Here is a 21,362-nt window from a genome sequence, read left to right as displayed (position 1 = left end):
TGGGGTGCCACTATCTTCAGTCTGTCCTTTAGAAGCTGGGGGTGACAGGTGTCAAGATTTAATCTGTGGATAACAAATGAGGAACCATTTATAGTTTTGGACTAGTTCTGGGAAGCATGACGCATCTTTGGTGAGCCTTCTTGGTGCTGCTCCAGGAGTGATTTGGTCCTTTGGTGTGATGATCCTGAGTCATCTCTTTACAGTTTGCCAGGTGAAGATGGTCTTGGAGCTGCTCTCCTAGGTACGTTGAATGATGGGGAGAAGATGCTGCTCGTCCGGCTGATCTAGATGTCTGGGCAATACCGGCTAACAGAATGTTCTAAAATAAGAGAGGGGCAGAGAGAGCGTGTGCTCTGCTGTGTAAAGGGAGAAGAAGATGGGGCTTCACTAAACTTCCACCGGGAGGCAGGACGCTGAAAGGTGGAAGCCAGGTCAGTTTTGGGGATGTGAGCATCCTCAAGGAGCTTCTTTGAACCACCATACTAGAGGTTGTCTAGAGGCTTCCACCAATGAGAAAAAGGCACAGTTTTCAGTGAGGAATTGGTGGTATAAATTGTAATGTTTAAGTCTCCATCTTCCAATCGGAGAAGGTTTGTGGTGCAGCAGGTTAAGCTTCTACGCCTGTGATCAGAAGGTCATCGGTTCACACCCCAACCTCAACAGCATAGTCACATGTCCATGGCCTGAATAAGGCCCTTACTCCACTGCTCCAGTCCCACACGCCAGCTGACCCTCGGCTGTGACTCCCAAGCTCACTCTCACCTGTATGTGTGTCGTGTCTCTTGGACAGCAAGATGGGGTCAGTGAAAAGAATTTGCCCACAGGGACTAATTATCATTATTCTAAGTTGACGCTGATCCAAAATGAACTGGATGCTTAGTTATAGGTATAAATATGACATAAATCCCACTGCTGGTTTGCTCGCAATGTTTGTTTCATCTCCCTGTGTAACAAAGGTTTCTTGATAGCGCAGCTCGTGCAGACAATCAGTGCCCCAGTCTACGATTCATATCAACAAGCAAACACACGGTAACTATAGTGAGGAATAAAAACCCATTTTCCCAATTTTATTTAGTCATGATTTTTGGACACAACGTCAGTAACGAATTTCCAGTTGAATGAAAGAGATGCACAGATGGATCATTCAAAAATAAAAATAGCAGATTATATCAGCGCATGAAGCTGTACTCTGGCATCCATTGGAACGTAGATGCGTCTTAAATCTCCAGCAAACATGAAACCAATTATAATAATAGGCATTGTTTTGTAGAAAATTATTTTGTTTTATTCTTTCATCCTCCAGAAATGGAGAATCATTCACTCAGTATAATGCCATGTGGCATGCTGTTTACACTAATATGGGGCTGAGGAACCCCATCCATGGAGGGCCAGTGTGGGTTTTTGGGATGTCCTCTTAATCAGCCAATAGTAAAGCAGTCCGGTCCTGGGGACTCACTGTTATTGGCTGATTGAAAGGCCATCCCAAAAACCCACACTGGCCCTCCATGGATAAGGTTCCCCACTTCTGCTCTAATAGCATGTATCTCCTGCAACTGATATTTCACAGCCATTGTATGTTAATAAATCCAGTTTCAAGTTACAGAGGAATTAATATCATGCAGCCTACAGGTACAGAAATGAAATCCACGGCTTCACAAAAGATTCACAACATCCTAGTTGGAATTCAGTGACAGCAAAAAAGTAATAATAGTCAATTAATTGTAGATCGAAAGCAGCAGTGATTTAACAGTGCACATAAATGCAAGTTAAAAGCCTTATCTTACCTTGTAAAAACTGTGAGTGAATAAGTTACACAAAGTTTCCCAGTAACTGTTAACAAACTTTTACAAGCCACAGTAGGGAAACAGTCACTTTAGTTAACCACTGTTTAACAGGATATTAATTAATGAGGGTGCATGTTTACCAAAACAGTATGATTAACTATCCTGCAGCAGAATATTTCTCAGACAAGACAAAAGGGTTGTTTTTCTGCAGCGAATGTGTCAGTCTCTATTGTTTCCAGGTGACTGAGTGCTCACTACGCCTGGATGTCCTATATCGTATGATTTACTATATCCTTTTATAGTACCGTGTAATACCATGTGCCTGTGAACCCATAAAATCTACATAAATCAGAAAGAAATGTAAAGGCCACAGCAAACTGGTTTCATTAGCATTGGGACCAAGACCAGAGAATGCTTGAGAAATGTTTCAAAAGTGAAAAAACTTCCTGCTGTGGCAGAGGCCGGACAACTGTAACGGCAGTCGTCTCCTCAGGGCCCCTGGCTGTACTTGCATGCCTACGGTCACCAAGACCCAGAGATCTTAATGGTGGGAGACAGGTCTGTTTCTTGTGATCGGTCTTATCCAGTGACCTGTAAGAGCCCTGCATACGTCTTCCCAGCAGGCTGGGAAGGGAATGGTGAGGGAGGACGTCTACAAAACACTGGACAGGATAATTATCCTCGAATCTCTGCTGTGGAGGAATTCAGGAGCAATTAAAATGCTCCTGGACCAATGGAAGGGCAGTATCTGTCAGCAGATCGTTTGAGCCGATGCTGAATGTAGAGGACAGTTGACGTGCCCAGACGAGCGACGATAAAAGCTAATGAGAAGCAGAAAGCAGCGTGCGATTGATTTTAACCATGAGAACATCCAGCCCCAACAAGGTCTGCAAAGCCCTTTCTGTCCCCTATATACATAGCAAGCTATACAACTTGGATGAACAACATTTGTGTAGGATATCTACCATAAATATTACAAGCCAGCTTTCAAATTAGGTAATTGGATAATTGTGTAATTGGTTAAGGGAACGGAAACATGCAGGAAAAATTGTTGCTGACCCCTCTGACCCTGGTTACCGTCTTTTCCAAAAACTCCCATCTGGGACAAGCCACCAGCTACTGAGAACAAAAGCTACTCAACACCTAAACAGCTTTTTTCCTAGAGCTGCGAAATAATTGAAGCAGCTCTGATAATCAGACTCTTACTGCTAATACAATCTGTTTTTTGTTTTTTATTTTCTTACGCAATACGTCTAACCATCTGCACTGAATAGCGCTTATCCAGTCTGCACTTGTGTTGCACGGTAACTTATTACCCCGCTTGTGCTTCGTATAGTATTTATTTTAACCTACCGTGTGATATATTCAATTCAATTCAATTCAATCTGTTTTTATACAGTGCCTTTCACAACAGAGTTGTCCCAAGGCGCTTTACATGGATGTGTTGCTATACATTAAACATCATTAGAGAGAGAATTACAGAGCAGGAAAAAGGAAGGAAAGAAATTAAATAAGGGAAGCCTGATGACAAACGGAGATGTCGATATAATATGATATATGAATTAATGTGGGTAATATGTACATGCAAGAGAATAAATTAACCTGGCTGTTAGCAGGGGATGTGGTGACAGACAATAGACAATCTAAGATGTCAGAAGTTTAGCTTTATAACTAGTCCAGTTATGTCTGTCAACTAGTTTAATATGTCACACATTTGATCGAATGATGTTACAACCATAGTTTTTCACATAAAAGATTCCAGTGCTGCTTTTTACATGAATCAGGGTTACATTTATCATGTGGAAGTTATAGTGATCATGAGAAAAAGTCTAAAGTGTAAATAAATACATTTAAGCCGCTTTAATAATTAGGCACAAAATCTTTTAATAAATTTATCCCCGTTTCTCCATGTACCAAGGCGTCCATTCAATAGCAAAGGAAACGACTGCAGCAGCATATTCCAGCCAGTGTTAATCAGTCTTGTCTTAACTGAGACAGAATAAGACTAATAACTTTGCAGTGACAATATGAAGTTCTTCCTGTAGTCCTCTACACTGGCACCTGGAGCTCCACCATCATGTTTGCAGAAATGCCCAATCTGGAAATTCAGCAGCATCGAGGTCTGTGAAAGTCCGAGGTGCAGGTTTAGGCCTGTTTCCCCGAAAGCTGGACGGACGGAGCCCCCTGAAGTGACGCGAGAAGCTCTGCCATGACTCCGTCGCGCTGGGATCGTCCGGGCGAACCTAGGATTCTGTGTCACCAACAGCCAGCGGTCGCAATCAATGGAACATTTTGTGCCCTAGGAAAGTGAAGGTGGGTCGAGGTTTGCGTTGGGGGAGGGGGGTATTTGGACATTCTCTGACCCCCCCACCCACCTCACACATGGAGGGAGGGCCCTGCTCGAATATGTGTTCAAAGGTTGCGCAATCAGGCGTAGAGGCGGCAAAGACCTCCGGTATGTTCTGCCCTCCTGGAGAAGACAACCTCTGAGAGACAGATGTGTGTGTGTGTGTGTGTGTGTACTTCTATTTCTGAATGGGGGTGGGGTAGGGTGGGGTGGGGGCTAGTTGGCGGAATGTGGGATATTGGAGCCCACTGGAGGCTGGATTCTGAAGCCTGAACCTCACAGATCCACTCGCCTCCCCTGAACACGTGTTAAATAGTCAAACATGCACGTTTGCTGATCAATACCGGGACACCGTTCAGTCTTGGAAGTTAGCGGATCCTTCAGGCACTATGAGAGGTAAGTAGTGACTTGCAGAAGCTTCTTTTCCGACCAGAGCTTCCTTGGCTCTTGTGGAAAGTTGTTTTCTGGTCTCCCTAGGTTTGGCATTCTGTGTAAGTCCAGTGGAGGCTGGTTATTCGGGACTATAAAATGAGTTGAAGAAGGACTTAGAAGAACCTGCAAACCAGATTCAGAGAAAGCATTTATAAAGAGGTTACCTGAGGCAGCAGATATATTAGCAGCCAGCTAGCATGGAAACTGACTGTCTTCTCAGAGCTTGTTTAATAATTGCCTAAGATGCAAACAGATTTCTCTTGGCAATATCCTCTTTTAAAAGTGCCTTGTATTTGCCAGAGCCTCATTTGTTTGCTCGGGTCTTTAGCCACTGAAGATTCCATCGTGCCAGTACTTTTCCATTTGCTGCATAATGGTTGTTATATCTACGGGTGTCTAATCTGACAACTCACTGCCCTGAGTTTATATTGGGCTTGTTGAGCACAGTCAAATACTTGCTGGCAAGTGGCATAAATTACCCGTCTCTGCAAACCAAATCCATCAATTCTCGTTGCACCAACAAATCATAAATCCCATCTGAACCTTGAGCTTCCTCTCTACAGCTGGCTTCTACTTAAGCATGTGCTGCTAAAATCACGTTTAACATAAGAAAAGGGACCTGGGTACACTTTGAAACCTTTCCCTACCCCAGAAAGCTTGAGTTTTGTTCAGGCCGAGCATGAAAACCATGCTGACGGCACACTTTTAGGATTTCTTATTTGCTTTTTCATGACAAAAACAGGACAGTCACCTGAAAAGACATCTTTGAAATTTCACTGAAAGGTCAGTGTGCGCAGGATGTGAACTGTGGCATGATGCCAGCACTGCTGCACTGCATTTGCAAAAGGCATAGTGTGTTGCAGTCTAAAGCATTACTTTTAGAGAACTTTCAGGACTTCTAATCACCAGCTATGTCAATCAACATTATGGTTACATACAGTCTGCGTATGTAGACCATAGGCTTCTGCCAGTCTTTAAACACGTATAAAAGACTTTTGTGGGGTGGTCACTCCCCTGTGGAGCAGCTATCGTGATCCAAAGATGCTCCTCCATGGATGGGAGGGGCATGTTCAGGAGACCCCAAAGCTGAAGACAAGCATCGATTTGGATATCTGGACAGAAAGTGGAGTTTCACTGCCAAGGAGATAACCAATCAGATTGTAGATCAGGTGGGTCCAAGCAACTAGAGGAGGCGGGACCAACAATTCCGAAGACTTGGTCCCGCCTCCTCTACAATCTGATTGGTTATCTCTCTGAACCAACTATCGTTCCCTCTACCCTCAGACCATATTGTGTAAGTAAAACTCTCACTGGCACCAGGATTTTGTTTCAACCAACCAGTAAAGTATAAAGAATCTTAGAGAGGACTCAACTGGTTGGTTGAAACGAAATCCTGGTCTGGACTTTTATTCTCTGGACTTGGATTACCCACCTCTGGCTTCAAACCACAATTTTGCAGATTAACCTTAAATAAACATGGAATGGGGTTCATCCTCAGTGCAGTAAGGACCCATCTTAAGCTCACAATCAGCAAACTATAAATCTGTCACCTCTTCACATCGGTGGTGACCTGTTTATCTTTTAGCGCCCCAGAACCACAAAAACATTTTTGCTTTTGCAAAGGGAAGCACGAGCTTTGCTGCAGCTTTAGGAACACTGAGGGTTCTGGAGTTTCATTTATCATGAGTTCATCCCATCGCTGCATGTGGATTTGTGTTGTGTAACCTCTCCTGGTTTCTCTACTGGGCATCAAGGTCTTAGATGGGGTCAGTGAAGCAGGTAGCTGTGCCCCTCCTTAGCCCAGCTTCTGCAGAGAGGCAGGAGGGAGGGGGCAGGCGATTCTGCCTGGCAACGCTTCAGCGACGTTCAGAAGCTTCTAACACGAACCATACGGGGCACAAAAGAGCTCCTCTTGAGATGGCTGTGGAAGCCTTTATCTGTCAGCCAGAGAGTGTGGCGTTATCTTTAAAATTTACAGATGCGATGGGGGCGTAGACTGTTTATTTTTACAAAATAAACATGTGACCAAATGTGAATGCTAAGAAACACCTTCTACAGGGCGCCTCTCGAAAAATTGATGATATTCATTTGGGAACTGCAGGAGATATGGAGATGGTCCCCAAAACTGAAACCATCAACGGTCGTGCCCCAGCCCCCCAGGCAGAGAAGAAAATGAAGGAGAGAGGACAGTGGAGCAACAAGCTGGAGTTTATCCTCTCTGTGGCTGGCGAGATCATTGGGCTGGGCAACGTGTGGCGGTTCCCCTATCTGTGTTACAAGAACGGTGGCGGTGAGTAGATCTCGTGAAACATTATATCGGACACTGGGCTTGCTCCGGGTGTCATTGGCTCGCGATGGTCATGTGATATGCCTGCTGGATGGCCGGGAGAATGCAGTCCCCCTGAACAGCAGTAGTTAAAACTGCAAGCTTATTTTATAAATGTCTGCCGTTAATGTTTGGCATGTTATAATTTGGTTTTAGGATATGCCTTCCAAGGTACAGTTTGTTATTCTACCTTCTGAAAAGGACTGTGAAATTTTTATCCCAGCTCCACTGCTGGACATTAATTGCTCCAGAGCTTGTTAAACTAAATATAAGCGGTTGTGGACATTAATTATTAGGCTGTGAAGAGAGTTATTGCAGATACGGAATGTGTCTGACACAGGAGTGGTATCCAGACCCGCACAACCGGAGCTAATAAACTGTCCAATTATCTTTTAGCATATTTGTTTTTATTTTTAGGTTAGCTGCCTTGATATTGCCATAAAATAAAGGCATTGGCTGGAGCTGAAGGAGAAGTCAACCGAAGCCCAAATATCTGGCCCAGGGCACTAATCAAAGCACTGGGAATATTATCACAGCTAACGTTTGTTATTCCTGTCACTCTGCATCCACAAAACCCACATAATCTCTATCCATCCATCCCTCCATCCATCCATCCATTTGTCCCTTTTCACAGTTGACGAGCAAATTTCCAAAACTCACTCTGTCCATTTTTTTTTTATTGAAATAATGATTTATTTGCCGTTTGCACATGTGCTAGGTATACTTCTTTGTGACATATCCCATCATGCTCTCCTTTGAGAGATATATTCAGGTGACAGCAAAGCCTGGAGTCTGTCTGCAGGGTCAGGCCATTTATCCGGTGCCCTCTAGTGCACTTGGGGTTAGGGGCCTTGCTCACAGGCCCAACAGAGATGTGACTATTGTGCTGGGCCTTGAACTGGCAACCTTCTGAACATAAGCACAGAGCCCAGACCTGCTGAGATGAGACCATCAGAGTCTGGCTTCTTCATCATGTTACACTGCTGGAAACCGAAAATCCACAGAAACAGCAGCGTTACAATCTTACCGCAGATTTTGGAAACTTGCTCTACAACTGTAAACGCAAGAAATTGTGCAGAGGAAATGCAGGATTTAAAATATCTCAAAAGTAATTATAGATAATTCAGTAATGCTTTACATTCAGTGCACCTTCATAGCAGCATGCAATTACACCTTAACATCCTAACATCCCTTAACAGCTTTAATATACATTAATAACAAACATTACATGATTATACAATTATAATGTTTGTTATTATTACATAATGTTAGTTATTAATGTATATTACAGCTATTAAGGGATGTTAAGGTATACATGCATGATGTTTATGTATGTTTTATGAATACATTATGAAGGTGTACTGAACACTTTATGAATGCAATACAAAAGCATTATGAAGGTGTACTGAACAGATGATGGGCGTAAACATCTGTCCGGATGGCGGCTCTTGGGTGCTATACGGATCGTTACTTATGTCCACAATTTGGTGAGCAGATCAGTAGTTTGTCTAAAATATCGATGGGATGCGTATTCTGACACCCACAAGTTAGTAATCAGTATAAATTCCACGTACCCCTATGTTTATTAAATTCTGTTAGCAGAGCGCGCCACATGCTACGGTTCTGGTAAATCAGGGAAGCGATAGGCACTGAGGTGGTGGCGAGGACAGACCAGCAGCAACAACATCTTCTGAAAGAGAAGATTCTGTGTATAAATCAGGTAAAAATATGTCAGTGCTCTGGTGTTACTTGTTGCAGTTTAAAGTCTGAGACATTTATTAAACATGAGGATACATTGAATATATACAGATTACCAACTTTTGGGCGTCACAGTACAGTTCTCATTAATATTTTAGCTGCAGTACTAATCTGCTTAGCAAATTGTGTCTGGACAAATATATACGGCCATCGTCTAAAGCCATGTAATCGCAATGTAATATGTATCATGCAGCCCTGTATCCATCCATCTTTCATTACTGTTCCAGCACTGGATTGGGGGGAGGGGAGGGGCCTGGAACCAATGTCACGCTACAGGGCACATGGCAGGCCTAGAAACACCAATTCATCTAAGTGTATGTGTCTGGATGGAATCTGGCGTACCCAAGAAAAGCCAAGCAGCGTGGAGAGAACATGCAATCATCACACAGATACATTAGGGTCAGAGATGTGCTAGCTACTGTGTCCCTGTGCCGCCTGGATAACATGAATGGAAGAGCAAATTATCCAATTGTGCCCTTTTGAAAAGCAGTGGAGTGGTTATGCTATGTGACAATGTCTTACTTGAGTTGGGGGTATTTTGGCTGTTCTCTCAAGGCTGTGGGAGACCGGTAAGGGTCAGGGGTGACAGACACAGCTGTTGCTTGTCCGTGGCCCTCAAGTGGTCAGCAACAGCTGTCCTTAAAAGAATGCCGATGTTGTGGGTTTGAGAAATCTGATCGTCCTTCAAACGTCCCAAAAACCACCAACTTGCTGAGTCAACAGCTCGGGGTGACGTCCCCTCAGAGAACGGCTGGTTACATTTCCAGTATCCCTGAGTTTACTAATCTGGTCAACACTGTCAAACACTACCCCACGTTATCAAGTCTTCTCCACCCACTTTACTGGACATACAGTGATGGCAATTCTTTGTTCTCTCTTGCAACAGGTGCGTTCTTCATTCCCTACCTCATCTTCCTCTTTTCCTGTGGGATTCCAGTATTCTTCTTAGAGACTTCTCTTGGCCAGTTCACCAGCGAGGGAGGAATCACTTGCTGGAGGAAGATCTGCCCACTCTTTGAAGGTGATCCCCACCATATTTCCTCACCAGCTTCCTTTAGCCAAAGACTTCACTTATAATGTCAGTTACTTGAGAAGACAAGGGACGTACTTAGACTTCCGTTTCTGGTCCAGTATGCAAAATGTAAAAATGTCGCATGGCCAGTCCCACTTAGAATATGTATTTGTGATGGACAAAGCTCCGTTCTGATCCAACAAGGTGCTCAACAGGACCTTCTGCACCCTGTGGTATTTGGAAGGGCACTGAGATTTATGTTCAAAGTGTCAATTAGAATGTCATCCTTAACATGCCTAGAAGGTCACCATGACCCATATTGCTGTAGTTAATATGTCTAGTAGAGGCGACGATACAGTGTACTGTTCTTCCTAATATGTTTAGCAGGTCAATGTATACCTTCTCACTCTGGCTAATATGTCTAGAATGTCTAGAATGTACCATATTCCTGTAACTCAATACAATACAATATCCTGACTTGGTACACAATAGATTAATAGAACTAATAGCTAGTATTATATATATTAAGTCACATATAAGCAGTCAATGCTGATTTTCTTTTGATTTTGGTCCATCTTTTTCCCGGGTGAAGCCTCTAAGTTTCCCTTTTCTCAAATTACTTCTTTAGGTATCGGCTATGCTACCCAGGTTATTGTAGCCCTTCTGAACTTCTATTACATCATTGTCCTGGCCTGGGGAATTTTCTACCTGTGCTTTTCCTTCACCTGGAATCTGCCGTGGTCCTCGTGCAATAACACCTGGAACACAGGTGAGTTAACCCTCCTCCACCAAACTTTACAGCTGGCACAGTGCAGTCAGGCAGGTAACGTTCTCCTGGACTCTGCCAAACCCAGATTCGTCCATCATACTGCCAGACAAAGAGGTGTGAATTGTCACTCCACAGAACACATTTCCACGGCTCCGGGGGCGCTATATAAAAATAAACTGAATTCAATTCGATGATTAGGAATTGAATTTGAGGAAGAACTGGATTGAATTCAATAATTAATACTGTGTCCCAGTATTTTTGTCCATATAGTTTATATCCAAGCACAACAGTGATAATGGTTTCTTTGATAAAGGAATATAGGCCACAGGACTAATCTGTTTGGTGTTGTTCAGAATCCTGCAGGGAGTTCCAGCGGAGAAATGACTCTTTCAACTACAGCCACTCTCTCAATGTAACTTCTCCTGTCATTGAATTCTGGGAGTAAGTGCTTGAAAGTGCAAGTCTACTTTTAAATTTTGCTTTTAAATTGTTTGTCTGTGATGTTTGGGAGATACTGATAAAAAATGTCAGAAGAATCAATGTTGTCAATCACTGATACTAAGAAGAAATTAATTCAAGAGTTATTAATTACAAAGTATATAGCATTTGCTATATATTTTGTAATAATTCATTAGTAAGTTTCCAAATGTCATTTTGTACCTTGTCCATTAAAGTAATTTAACTGGTTGAAAATGCTTGTTGTATCGGAGTAACATTGTGAGCAAGACAATTGAATCTGGATGAATGAGGCCAAACATTTGCTTAGAGCATCTGGTGGTCTTTACCCTACTTCTGTGTCGGTCTCTGCAGGAGACGGGTCTTGAGGATCTCTTCAGGGATTGACCACATGGGGGTCCTGCACTGGGACCTGGCGCTGTGCCTGCTTGTCGCCTGGCTCATGTGCTACTTTTGCATCTGGAAGGGAGTCAAGTCCACTGGAAAGGTAGGCGACGGCTGACAGCTGGAGATGTCATGGCGGACTCACCGTGAAAGACCTTCAGATGGTCAACTGTGTAAAGGGGGATAGCAAGTCATAAAGGATCCTACATTTTCGTAAGAGGGATCACATATGCAATTCGGGGAATGTGATAACTTCTGCGCATTGTCCTTCAGGTGGTGTACTTCACAGCCACCTTCCCTTACGTGATGTTGATGATCCTGTTAGTCCGAGGAGTCACTCTTCCAGGGGCATCCAGGGGCATCCAGTTCTACCTATACCCTGACCTGGGACGGCTGGCTGATCCTCAGGTGAGGCACACAGGTCATTTGCACACACCGAGCTTTATCACATGATAATTATTTAGTCATCAGAAAAGGTCTGTTCCCCTTGATACCTCTTTGGACCTTTGTTTGAAGACCATGGTTGCACTGCAGCAGCGAACACTGTCAGCAGCAGTGACTGCAGCTCATCCAAAGAAACTTCCATTTGCTGCAACTGCTACTCAAAATATGTTTGCAGAGTGTCTTGCTCTTGGGCAGCAGCACTACATCTTGGGACCAAGACAGGCAAACGTTTGGCTATATGGTGCTTCAACCACTATGCCACAGGCTGTGTGCTATTTACATGTGTGCTGTGTTCTTCCCCTCCCCTCATGCCCCCCATCAGAGCAGCAGTGCGTGTTTCTCCCACAGTATATACTTGACTGCACTTGTATTCTCATGTACCCGTTTTGCGGCATCTCCCACTGCTGAAGACCAGTTCCAATACTCAAGAACAGAAGTACAGAGGACAGTAAAAAAGCCTGGATGTCGTTCTTGCCCCGTCAAAATATTAATGATGCACTATTAAGGTTGCATCCTCGCCAAACGAGACCAAGGCCTCAAGTTTGTCCTTGGGAGGCAAGACCAAAGTACGATCTTTGGCTTATTGGTTGAGAAGCAGCCAGATCCAGACGTTAGTGTCTGAAGACCAACCAAAGCCACCCCACAGGAGCTGTCCCTATCCTCTTGGGTATGACGTCCTCCAGACGCAGATGTTGTGTCCCAGAGCTGGCTTCCCAGCTGGGAAGTGTGCTGTTGGTGAATCCAGCTGTGCCTCATGAAAGGGGCTCCTCGGGGAAAGGAAAAACCCTGCTGTGACTGAAACTTCCCTCTCCCAGGCCCTGACTTACCTCCTGTCTGTCCCTTCATATTTATTTGCAGTGACTCACCCCATCCTGTGCAGCTTGTTTACAGCTCTGACAGGTCGAACCCCAAGACTCTGTTATCTTCATGCACAATCTCTCTGCAAACTAACTACTTCTGTCTTGGTTATCACTTCTTCTTTATGTCAAAACTTCATTCTTCCTTCTTTCATTTTTTTTTGTCAATTGACATCCATCCATCAACCCATTTTCCAAACCGCTTATCCTACTGGGTCGCGGGGGGTCCGGAGCCTATCCCGGAAGCAATGGGCACGAGGCAGGGAACAACCCAGGATGGGGGGCCAGCCCATCGCAGGGCACACTCACACACCAGTCACTCACACATGCACACCTACAGGCAATTTAGCAAGTCCAATTAGCCTCAGCATGTTTTTGGACTGTGGGGGGGAACCGGAGTACCCGGAGGAAACCCCACGACGACATGGGGAGAACATGCAAACTCCGCACATGTGTGACCCAGGCGGAGACTCGAACCCGGGTCCCAGAGGTGTGAGGCAACAGTGCTAACCACTGCACCACCATGCTGCCCCTGTCAATTAACACTTCAGAAGAATAACATTGTTAATTTGAAATTCATTAAATAAGCAATGTTAGACTATTGATATGTATCACACTGAAATACTTTTCCCAAAAAACCCCCCATAGTTTTCAAAGGTGGTGCTTCGTAATAAATACCTTGCACAGGACAGTAATGCGTTTATTCCATAAACCCATATGCAGGGTTGCACTTTGATCAGCTGGCTGAAATGAGAATTTCAATTCGAGACGGGTCTGCACACACATTTACGTGCATGTAAACCGTCTGTAGGGTTTGCAAACTACCCTTTTGATGTAGCTAATTTTAGGTTTATAATGGAATAATACAGATTTGCCATAAGATTTCTCGCACGAGTGTGAAAGTCTGAAAAAGTGAGTGTCACGCCGGATGCGTGGGAGTTGGCAGTGCTGTGCATGTCCTGGTTCACATGCTCCCCTCCCGTGCCGAATAGCTTGGTGTCAATGGACCTGTATATACAGATTTTAACCTCAGTGATGTTTATACAGAAAAAAAGGTCATTTTTCATGGATCTGTTAGAAAAAATCCAGCCAGTGCAACTGCTTAACAGATTCTGTGTTTCGCTGAGAATATCCCATTGTGATTTTTACATCTAGCTGTGTTAGGACTTGTTTTCTGAGGGCCACTGTTAATGTCAGTGTACAGTGCATGGTTTTATGTACACACTGGCAATGCAGGTTCTTGGCTTAGTGAGATAAAGCATTAAGAAAGTGTTTATTTTTTTTAAAAACAAAAGTACTGGGGGGTGTGGTGCTGCTTGCTCTCTCAGCTGTTCCTGCCAGCTGTGTCTCTTAGGTTGACGAACATAAATAGTGACGGTTGCAGGAATAAGTCCTTTTGTTTGCCTGTGGAGTTTATGTGACTATCTGGACGAGGCACCGTGTCTGTCAACTGCCTGTGGTTCCAGGTGAAGGACGAGTAAATGGCAGTAAAGTGAATGAATCAGGGCTGTGCATTTGCTGCGCTGTGCTGCCACCAAGTGGTTGTAATGTACAGTGCATTTAATGTTATAATGCTGTTCGTCAGTGTTTCCTAATCTGGTCCTCAGGGATCCTACGTCGATAAATCGGATTCCCTTGTATACTGTGGCACATTGGATTGCTGGAGTAATCGGCATCTTGTAAAGTAGCTGATAAGCATGACACCTGTGGCCCCGCCCAGCTGACCCCCTTGTTTCCCCCCCCCCAAGGTGTGGATGGATGCTGGGACTCAGATCTTCTTCTCCTATGCCATCTGTTTGGGCTGCCTCACAGCTCTGGGGAGTTACAACAAGTACAACAACAACTGCTACAGGTCTGTGTGGTGATTCCCTGCAGCCCGGTCTCTTCGGGCCGACGTGCTTCTCACCTTCTGCCTCACCTCCCACAAGCTGCTTTTATTTACGCCTTCCCACCCTGCCACTCTGTTCCAGAGACTGCCTGGCCCTTTGCTTTCTAAACAGCGGGACAAGCTTCGTAGCTGGCTTTGCCATCTTCTCCATCCTGGGCTTCATGTCGTATGAGCAGAACGTGCCCATTTCGGAGGTGGCAGAGTCTGGTGCGTGGTCCCCTGAGGGGTCTGGCTAGGAGACATATAGTGTCTTAGATAGCTAGAATTTCTATATTTGTATACTTCATATTTTGTATACTTTACATTCATCATAACGTTTATTGATTTTCTTCCTTTAATATTTTTTTCCACCTGCGGTAGATATGTATATTTTTTTCTGCTATCTATTGTACTTTTGTTTTTCTTTTTTTCTTTTTTCTTTTTTGCAACATTCGGAGTGAACAAAACAAGAAATTCATTTCTAGACCAGTTCTCCCAAGCCAGCTCTTGGGGACCCATAGATGGTCCACATCTTTGATCCCTCCCAGCTCTCAGTAAAAACGTGGACTGTCTACGGGTCCTTGAGGACCGTGTTGGGAAATACTGGTCTACACATGACAAATATCTTTAAGCTAGAGAGCTGGCCCGTATTACCCATAGTCCTTTGCACAGACAGTCCTGCATGCAGATTGTGGTGAGTCCTTGTGCCCCCTCAGGCCCAGGCCTGGCCTTCATCGCATACCCGCGCGCCGTCTCCATGATGCCCTTCTCCCCTCTCTGGGCGTGCTTCTTCTTCATCATGATTGTGCTACTGGGGCTCGACAGCCAGGTAAAGCTCAACCCACGGCGATCGCACCCCCACGCTACTCCCTCTTCTCGCCTCCATGCAGATTCTGAGTCACGGATCACACGTCTCTGTCAGCTTCCTGCTGTTACACGTACTTTCACCCTAGTGCGTATTTGCGAGTTGTTGATACGCTCAAAGCACTGTTCATCAGGGGCACCATGAAAGCATATCGCACTGGGACCCCAAGCCAGACCACTCCAATTTTTTTGAGTGGAGCTGTCAAATTTTCCCAGCTTTTACAGTGCCCCTGCTGGTGATCATGTGCCATTACAGCTACAGCGATAACTGTCTCCATTTGGGATGGACTGGGTGACATGGCCCCTTTCTCGCAGTTTGTGTGCGTGGAGAGCCTGGTGACCGCCGTGGTGGACATGTTTCCGTCGGTGTTCCGCCGCACCTACCGCAGGGAGCTCTTCATCCTCGCCATTACCGCCGGGTCCTACCTGATGGGCCTCATCATGCTGACTGAGGTAAGCCACAATCAGTCCCCCCCCAGGCTGCATGCTTACAGCAGATGCCCAGATCTGTCACAGATACCTCCTTTTTAAACTGAGATAAGAACCACACACAAACAAAGAGCATGTATGGTTTATAATTCTGGCCTGACAGGACAATTGTTGTCCTCTTCTAAGTGCAGTGATTCAGGGATGCAGGATTCTGAGGTCATGAGGTCGACAGATAAGCCATAGATCACAAGAAACATACTGAGCAGAATGTAAACCAGACAGTTTAGAGTGCAAATGTTTACTGTCTGTGTTTAGTTATGGTTACTTCTCTGCTGTTTATTGGCTGCATTTTTCTTCATCTCTCTATCGTTGCCATATTAACTGTTTGTTCTTAGTTGTACTTTCCACTCTACAGTACTGTGACTCATTTTTAATGTCTTCTTTAGTTTTCTTTAGCTCTGTACTTGACTCATTTTCAGTGTCTGTCTAATTCAGTAACGTTAGCCCATCCACTATAACTCATTTTCAGGTACCTGTTTTCTTCGCCACTCTACTGTGACTCATTTTAGTACCCATGTTCTTCAGTTTTTTTTACAACTGTGACTCACTTTAGTGCATCTTACCTCTCCTCTCTCTCCTTTTCTGTAACTGATTTAGTGCCCACATGCTTCCTTTAGCTTTCTTCTATGACTCATTCTAATGTCTATCTCAGTTTCATTTACCCTTTTACTGTGACTCATTTTAGTGCCCATGTCCTTCAGTTTTCTTTACCCCTTTGCCGTGACTCATTCTAATGCCCATATTCTTCAGTGTTCTTTGCCCCTTTGTCGTGACTCATTCAAATACCAGTCTTCTTCAGTTTTCTTTACCCCTTTGCCGTGACTCATTCTAATGCCCGTGTTCTTCAGTTTTCTTTACCCCTTTGCCGTGACTCATTCTAATGCCCGTGTTCTTCAGTTTCCTTTACCTCTTTACTGTGACTCATTCTAATGCTCGTGTTCTTCAGTTTTCTTTACCCCTTTACTGTGACTCATTCTTATGCTCGTGTTCTTCAGTTTTCTTTACCCCTTTACTGTGACTCATTCTTATGCTCGTGTTCTTCAGTTTTCTTTACCTCTTTACTGTGACTCATTCTAATGCCCGTGTTCTTCAGTTTCCTTTACCTCTTTACTGTGACTCATTCTACTTCTCGTGTTCTTTGGTTTTCTTTACCTCTTTACTGTGACTCATTCTTATGCTCGTGTTCTTCAGTTTCCTTTACCTCTTTACTGTGACTCATTCGAATGCTCGTGTTCTTTGGTTTTCTTTACCTCTTTACTGTGACTCATTCTAATGCTCGTGTTCTTCAGTTTTCTTTACCTCTTTACTGTGACTCATTCTAATGCTCGTGTTCTTCAGTTTTCTTTACCCCTTTACTGTGACTCATTCTACTTCTCGTGTTCTTTGGTTTTCTTTACCTCTTTACTGTGACTCATTCTAATGCTCGTGTTCTTTAGTTTTCTTTACCTCTTTACTGTGACTCATTCTAATGCTCGTGTTCTTCAGTTTTCTTTACCTCTTTACTGTGACTCATTCTAATGCTCGTGTTCTTCAGTTTTCTTTACCTCTTTACTGTGACTCATTCTAATACTCGTGTTCTTCAGTTTTCTTTACCCCTTTACTGTGACTCATTCCAAAGCCTATGTTCTTCAGTTTGCTTTACCTCTCTGCTGTGACTCGTGCTTAGTTCCCCCCACATATGATCACACTTGCTGCTGGGAGCGTCCTTTACTCACCCTGGTGGCCTCTGTGCTTCTCTCTCCAGGGTGGCATGTATGTCTTCCAGCTCTTCGACTACTACGCTGCCAGTGGGATGTGCCTCCTCTTCGTGGCCATCTTTGAAACTGTCTGCATTGCCTGGATCTATGGTGAGAGCTTGGCTGAAGATGTAAACCTGCAGGGAGGGGCAGACTTTACAGTGGATCTTGCTTCACATATAGACAGCCCTAGACTGACACTCGTATATTTGAGAATTTTCAGAGAAACTGTGCATTAAGAACCAGTCAACACATCACCCATTTAGCAGTAACGGTAATGCATGCATACAGCAGTAAAGTAAATCTCATTTTCACATTTTTCACAGCCTTTGCGCATTGTTGTATTTTACCCAAATAATTAAAATACTCTTTTCTTTGGCATACTGCCAGTTACCTTAGTGTCCTCCATGGTTGCAGATTTTATTGCTGCGTGTTTGTGATTTTTCTCTGCAGCTTTCGAAGACGTGTCTGAGGTGGACAGACGTGAGCCCTGTGATGGGCAGGCATCCTGTATCATGGTATTGTGTTGACCTTCTTCCACTGCAGGTGCTGACCGTTTCTATGACAACATTGAAGACATGATTGGCTACCGGCCTGGCCCTTTCATGAAATACTGCTGGCTGTTTTTCTCCCCAGCAACCTGCTTTGTGGGTGATATTCGTCTCCTACCATTTTAATCAATGCCCCGCCATACATTATGCATTGAGGATGTCACTCTATCTCACATTGCATTTTTATATATATACATTTTATTTTGGGCAACACAGTGGTTAGCACTGTTGCTTCACACCTCTGAGACCAAGGTTCGAGTCACTGCCATGGCTCAGTGTGTGTGTGGAGTTTGAATGTTCTCCTTGTGTCATTGTGGGGTTTCCTCCAGGTACTCCAGTCCCCCCCCCCATAGTCCAAAAACATGCTGAGGTTAACCGGAGTTACTAAATTGCCCCTTATTGCATTAGTGTGCCTTGCAATGGGAAGGCACCCCAACCTAGGTTGTTCCCTACTTGCACCCGTAGGTTCCGGACTCCCCATGACTCTCAACAGGACAAACGGATGCAGAAAATGGATGGATAGTTTTTTATCAAATGAATAAAAATGCAGAGCCTCTATAGGCACAAGCCTTTAACACTTAAATAGGCTGTAAGAGGTCCCAGGGAACAAAGGAAAATCACAAATAATTGAAGTTGAATGTATATAATTGAACTTGAATGTATATAATTAAAGTTGAAGTACATTCACATACAGATCTCATTAACTGATAATGTCATTCATAAGTTGTGTCTATAGAAGTAGGAGAGGTGACCTGTTGAGAGGTGACTACAAAACAACAACCGAGTGAAAATGATCCCGTCTTTTGCCTCCCAAGGGAACATTTGCATTCTCCCTCATTAAGTACACTCCTCTGAAGTACAACAATGAGTATGTGTACCCCTGGTGGGGCTATGCCCTGGGCTGGCTGCTCGCCCTCTCCTCCATGGTCTGCATCCCACTCTGGGTGGCCTTCAAGCTCAGTACCACCGAGGGCTCTCTGAGAGAGGTGAGGACCCCTGGGGGATTTCAGTATCACCAGTGCATTTGTTCTTTTCTGGGATGCTTGGGTTCTTATTAACCTTTGCTAAGGTTTTGTTCCCCTTTACAACAGAGACCAGGAGATGCACGAGAGTTAAAGATTCTTCCCCTTGCGTAGTATTTGTCTTCCAGCATTTTTTCTTTTCTTCTTCCCTTATTCCCTCTTTCACGCACCTCTTTCCTGTAGTAATAGATTCCCACTCACTCCTGTCAAGTGTCTTGGGATGACTGTTACGAAAGGTGCTCCATAAAAATATATTACATGTGAATAGTACTTTTGAGAGGAAATGTGTCAAACTTTTGCTGCTTGAGTATGTGAACAATACTAGTAAAACATCTGGACACAACTACTGAAAATCATTTGTTTTTCAACAAATTAACAACCCTACACACACCGTAAGGCTATTTAGCAAGTATTATCCTGTAAACTAGCAAAGAGATGCAGTGCTGTGACAGATGACCTGGCCCCCACAGCCCCCTGACCTAAACCCTATAGAGTTGGTTTGGGACGAGTTGGGTTGAAGAGTAAGGTAGCCAACCTGTACCCAGAACTTGTGGAAACTCCTTCAGGCCTGTTGGAAAAGCATTCTAGGTGGTTACGTCTACAAGGCGGCTGAGAGAATGCAGAGAGTCTGCAATGCTGTCATGGAAGCGAAAGGGGGCTGTTTCGAACAGTCTAAAATCTGAGAATATTTTGAGATGTTGAACACTTCTCTTACACATTGCAATATATGATATGTATTACTTCATTGCCCCAGGGCTTTTTGCTATAGGGTGAATTACACAGCTAAAATATACTTTCGACTGATACTGTATCTTATGGTCGACCCTGAGGTGTGAACATTCTGTCTTCTCTCTCTCTCTTCATCTGTCCTACTAGCGCATTTCCCTCCTCACCCAACCCTCCAATGACTTGCCGAAAAGCAAGAGGGAGCAGCAGAAACTGCAGGCCATATTTGCTCCTGATGGAGAAGGCGTCCAATCGCAACTGGAGCCTAGCAAGGAGCACTACATTCCCCTGCAGGAAAAGGAGTCGAACTTCTGAACCTTGGACACCTGCTATGTCTTCATACCTCAAACATAACAGTGAAATAAGAGCCGATACTGTCCCAGAATCCATCACCCCAGGACAATAGCTTTGGGAGCTCTGGACTTCATTCAAGTGGCAGAAAAGGGGACCAGAAGTTACAATAATACATGTTGTTGTATTTTTCCGTAGTGGAGAAATTAGCAAATCCGGTGGAAATGTTTTTGTTCAGTATTATCTAAAGAAGTATAAGGCATTTTATTCATGTGCTGCATCTAGAAAAAAAAATGATAAAGGATATTTTTAGCTAAGTTGTACACTTGACTGGGCATGTCACAAATCCGGGAAACCTGGCATCTTTACTGTAGTCACTAAGATTTCACATGCGGCACTAAACTGGCTTGTCTGTTACAATCTGCACCCAAGCAAAAAGCTGAAAAGGATTCATTTCATTTTAAACAGTGTGAAGAAGTGTATCATCCTAGTCATACACTGTGGTGACTGAGGTCTTATTTCATCGACTTCTGAAGGACAAAAATCAAATTAGCAATTATTAATTTTCATTGAAGATTTAATTTAATTGAAGATTCAATGAAATTAACCTTTAATGAACTTACTGTTCCATTTAAATACATTTTCAATGATAAATATGTTGAATTCTACACAGGTGTGTGATATTTTGAGGTATATCAGTGATGGGAATTAAAGTGTTCCATTTTTTATCTAACTTTTTTTCTGTAGGAATAATAGTACAAAAACGGGATTTTAAAGTCATCTTAAAATTGTTTTTTTATAATACTTTCTGCAACATTACTTTAGGCTTCCAAAAGTTTAACTTCCCAAGTTTTAAACAGGGTCTTAGCTTCGGATCTTGTTGAACGCAAATTTTATGCCAGTAATACTAAATAACATTTCCATTTGAGACAACTGAAATATGTGCGAAGGCACTTGTATTTCTTTTCATTCTAAACGTGATATTTTCCAACAGCTCTGAGGAAACAGAGAAAGCGCTGCAACAAAATTTCTTTTCTAAACGATGTCTGTGATACATGCAACGTGATCAACATGAAAGAATAATGTTCTGTAGTTTGGAAGACTGTATCAAAGAAAATGTATGTTTCATATGAATGAAACTGGTTGTATTCCCGTAAGTGGTGTGTGTTATTCAAATCAGAGAGTTGCTTAAGTCATAAATAAAAATATTTTAAGAACTAGTGGAATTAAAAAAAACATCTGCATAA

The 21,362-nt window shown here is 43.6% G+C and overlaps 1 protein-coding gene across 1 annotated transcript; it reads left to right on the top strand.

The window, feature by feature from the left end:
* The first annotated feature begins 4,350 nt into the window (after positions 1-4,350).
* Positions 4,351-21,362, top strand: slc6a13 (solute carrier family 6 member 13). The gene is made up of 15 exons (XM_049026842.1): positions 4,351-4,527; positions 6,665-6,853; positions 9,534-9,668; positions 10,288-10,428; positions 10,782-10,869; positions 11,239-11,371; positions 11,542-11,676; positions 14,318-14,421; positions 14,540-14,664; positions 15,153-15,265; positions 15,616-15,753; positions 17,534-17,636; positions 18,072-18,172; positions 18,892-19,062; positions 19,975-21,362. Exons 1-15 carry the CDS (start codon positions 4,521-4,523, stop codon positions 20,137-20,139), a joined length of 1,848 nt encoding a protein of 615 aa, XP_048882799.1. The 5' UTR covers positions 4,351-4,520; the 3' UTR covers positions 20,140-21,362.

This window comes from Brienomyrus brachyistius, chromosome 1 (genome assembly GCF_023856365.1).
Source record: "Brienomyrus brachyistius isolate T26 chromosome 1, BBRACH_0.4, whole genome shotgun sequence".
NCBI lineage: Eukaryota > Metazoa > Chordata > Actinopteri > Osteoglossiformes > Mormyridae > Brienomyrus > Brienomyrus brachyistius.
This window is presented reverse-complemented; position numbering and strand designations above follow the sequence as displayed.

What these genes read in the sequence shown, in the direction of transcription:
- slc6a13 (XM_049026842.1), top strand. An exon ending in CAATAACACCTGGAACACAG is followed by an intron (nt 10,429 to 10,781) that starts GTGAGTTAACCC and finishes GGTGTTGTTCAG; the next exon opens with AATCCTGCAGGGAGTTCCAG. An exon ending in CCGAGGGCTCTCTGAGAGAG is followed by an intron (nt 19,063 to 19,974) that starts GTGAGGACCCCT and finishes CTGTCCTACTAG; the next exon opens with CGCATTTCCCTCCTCACCCA.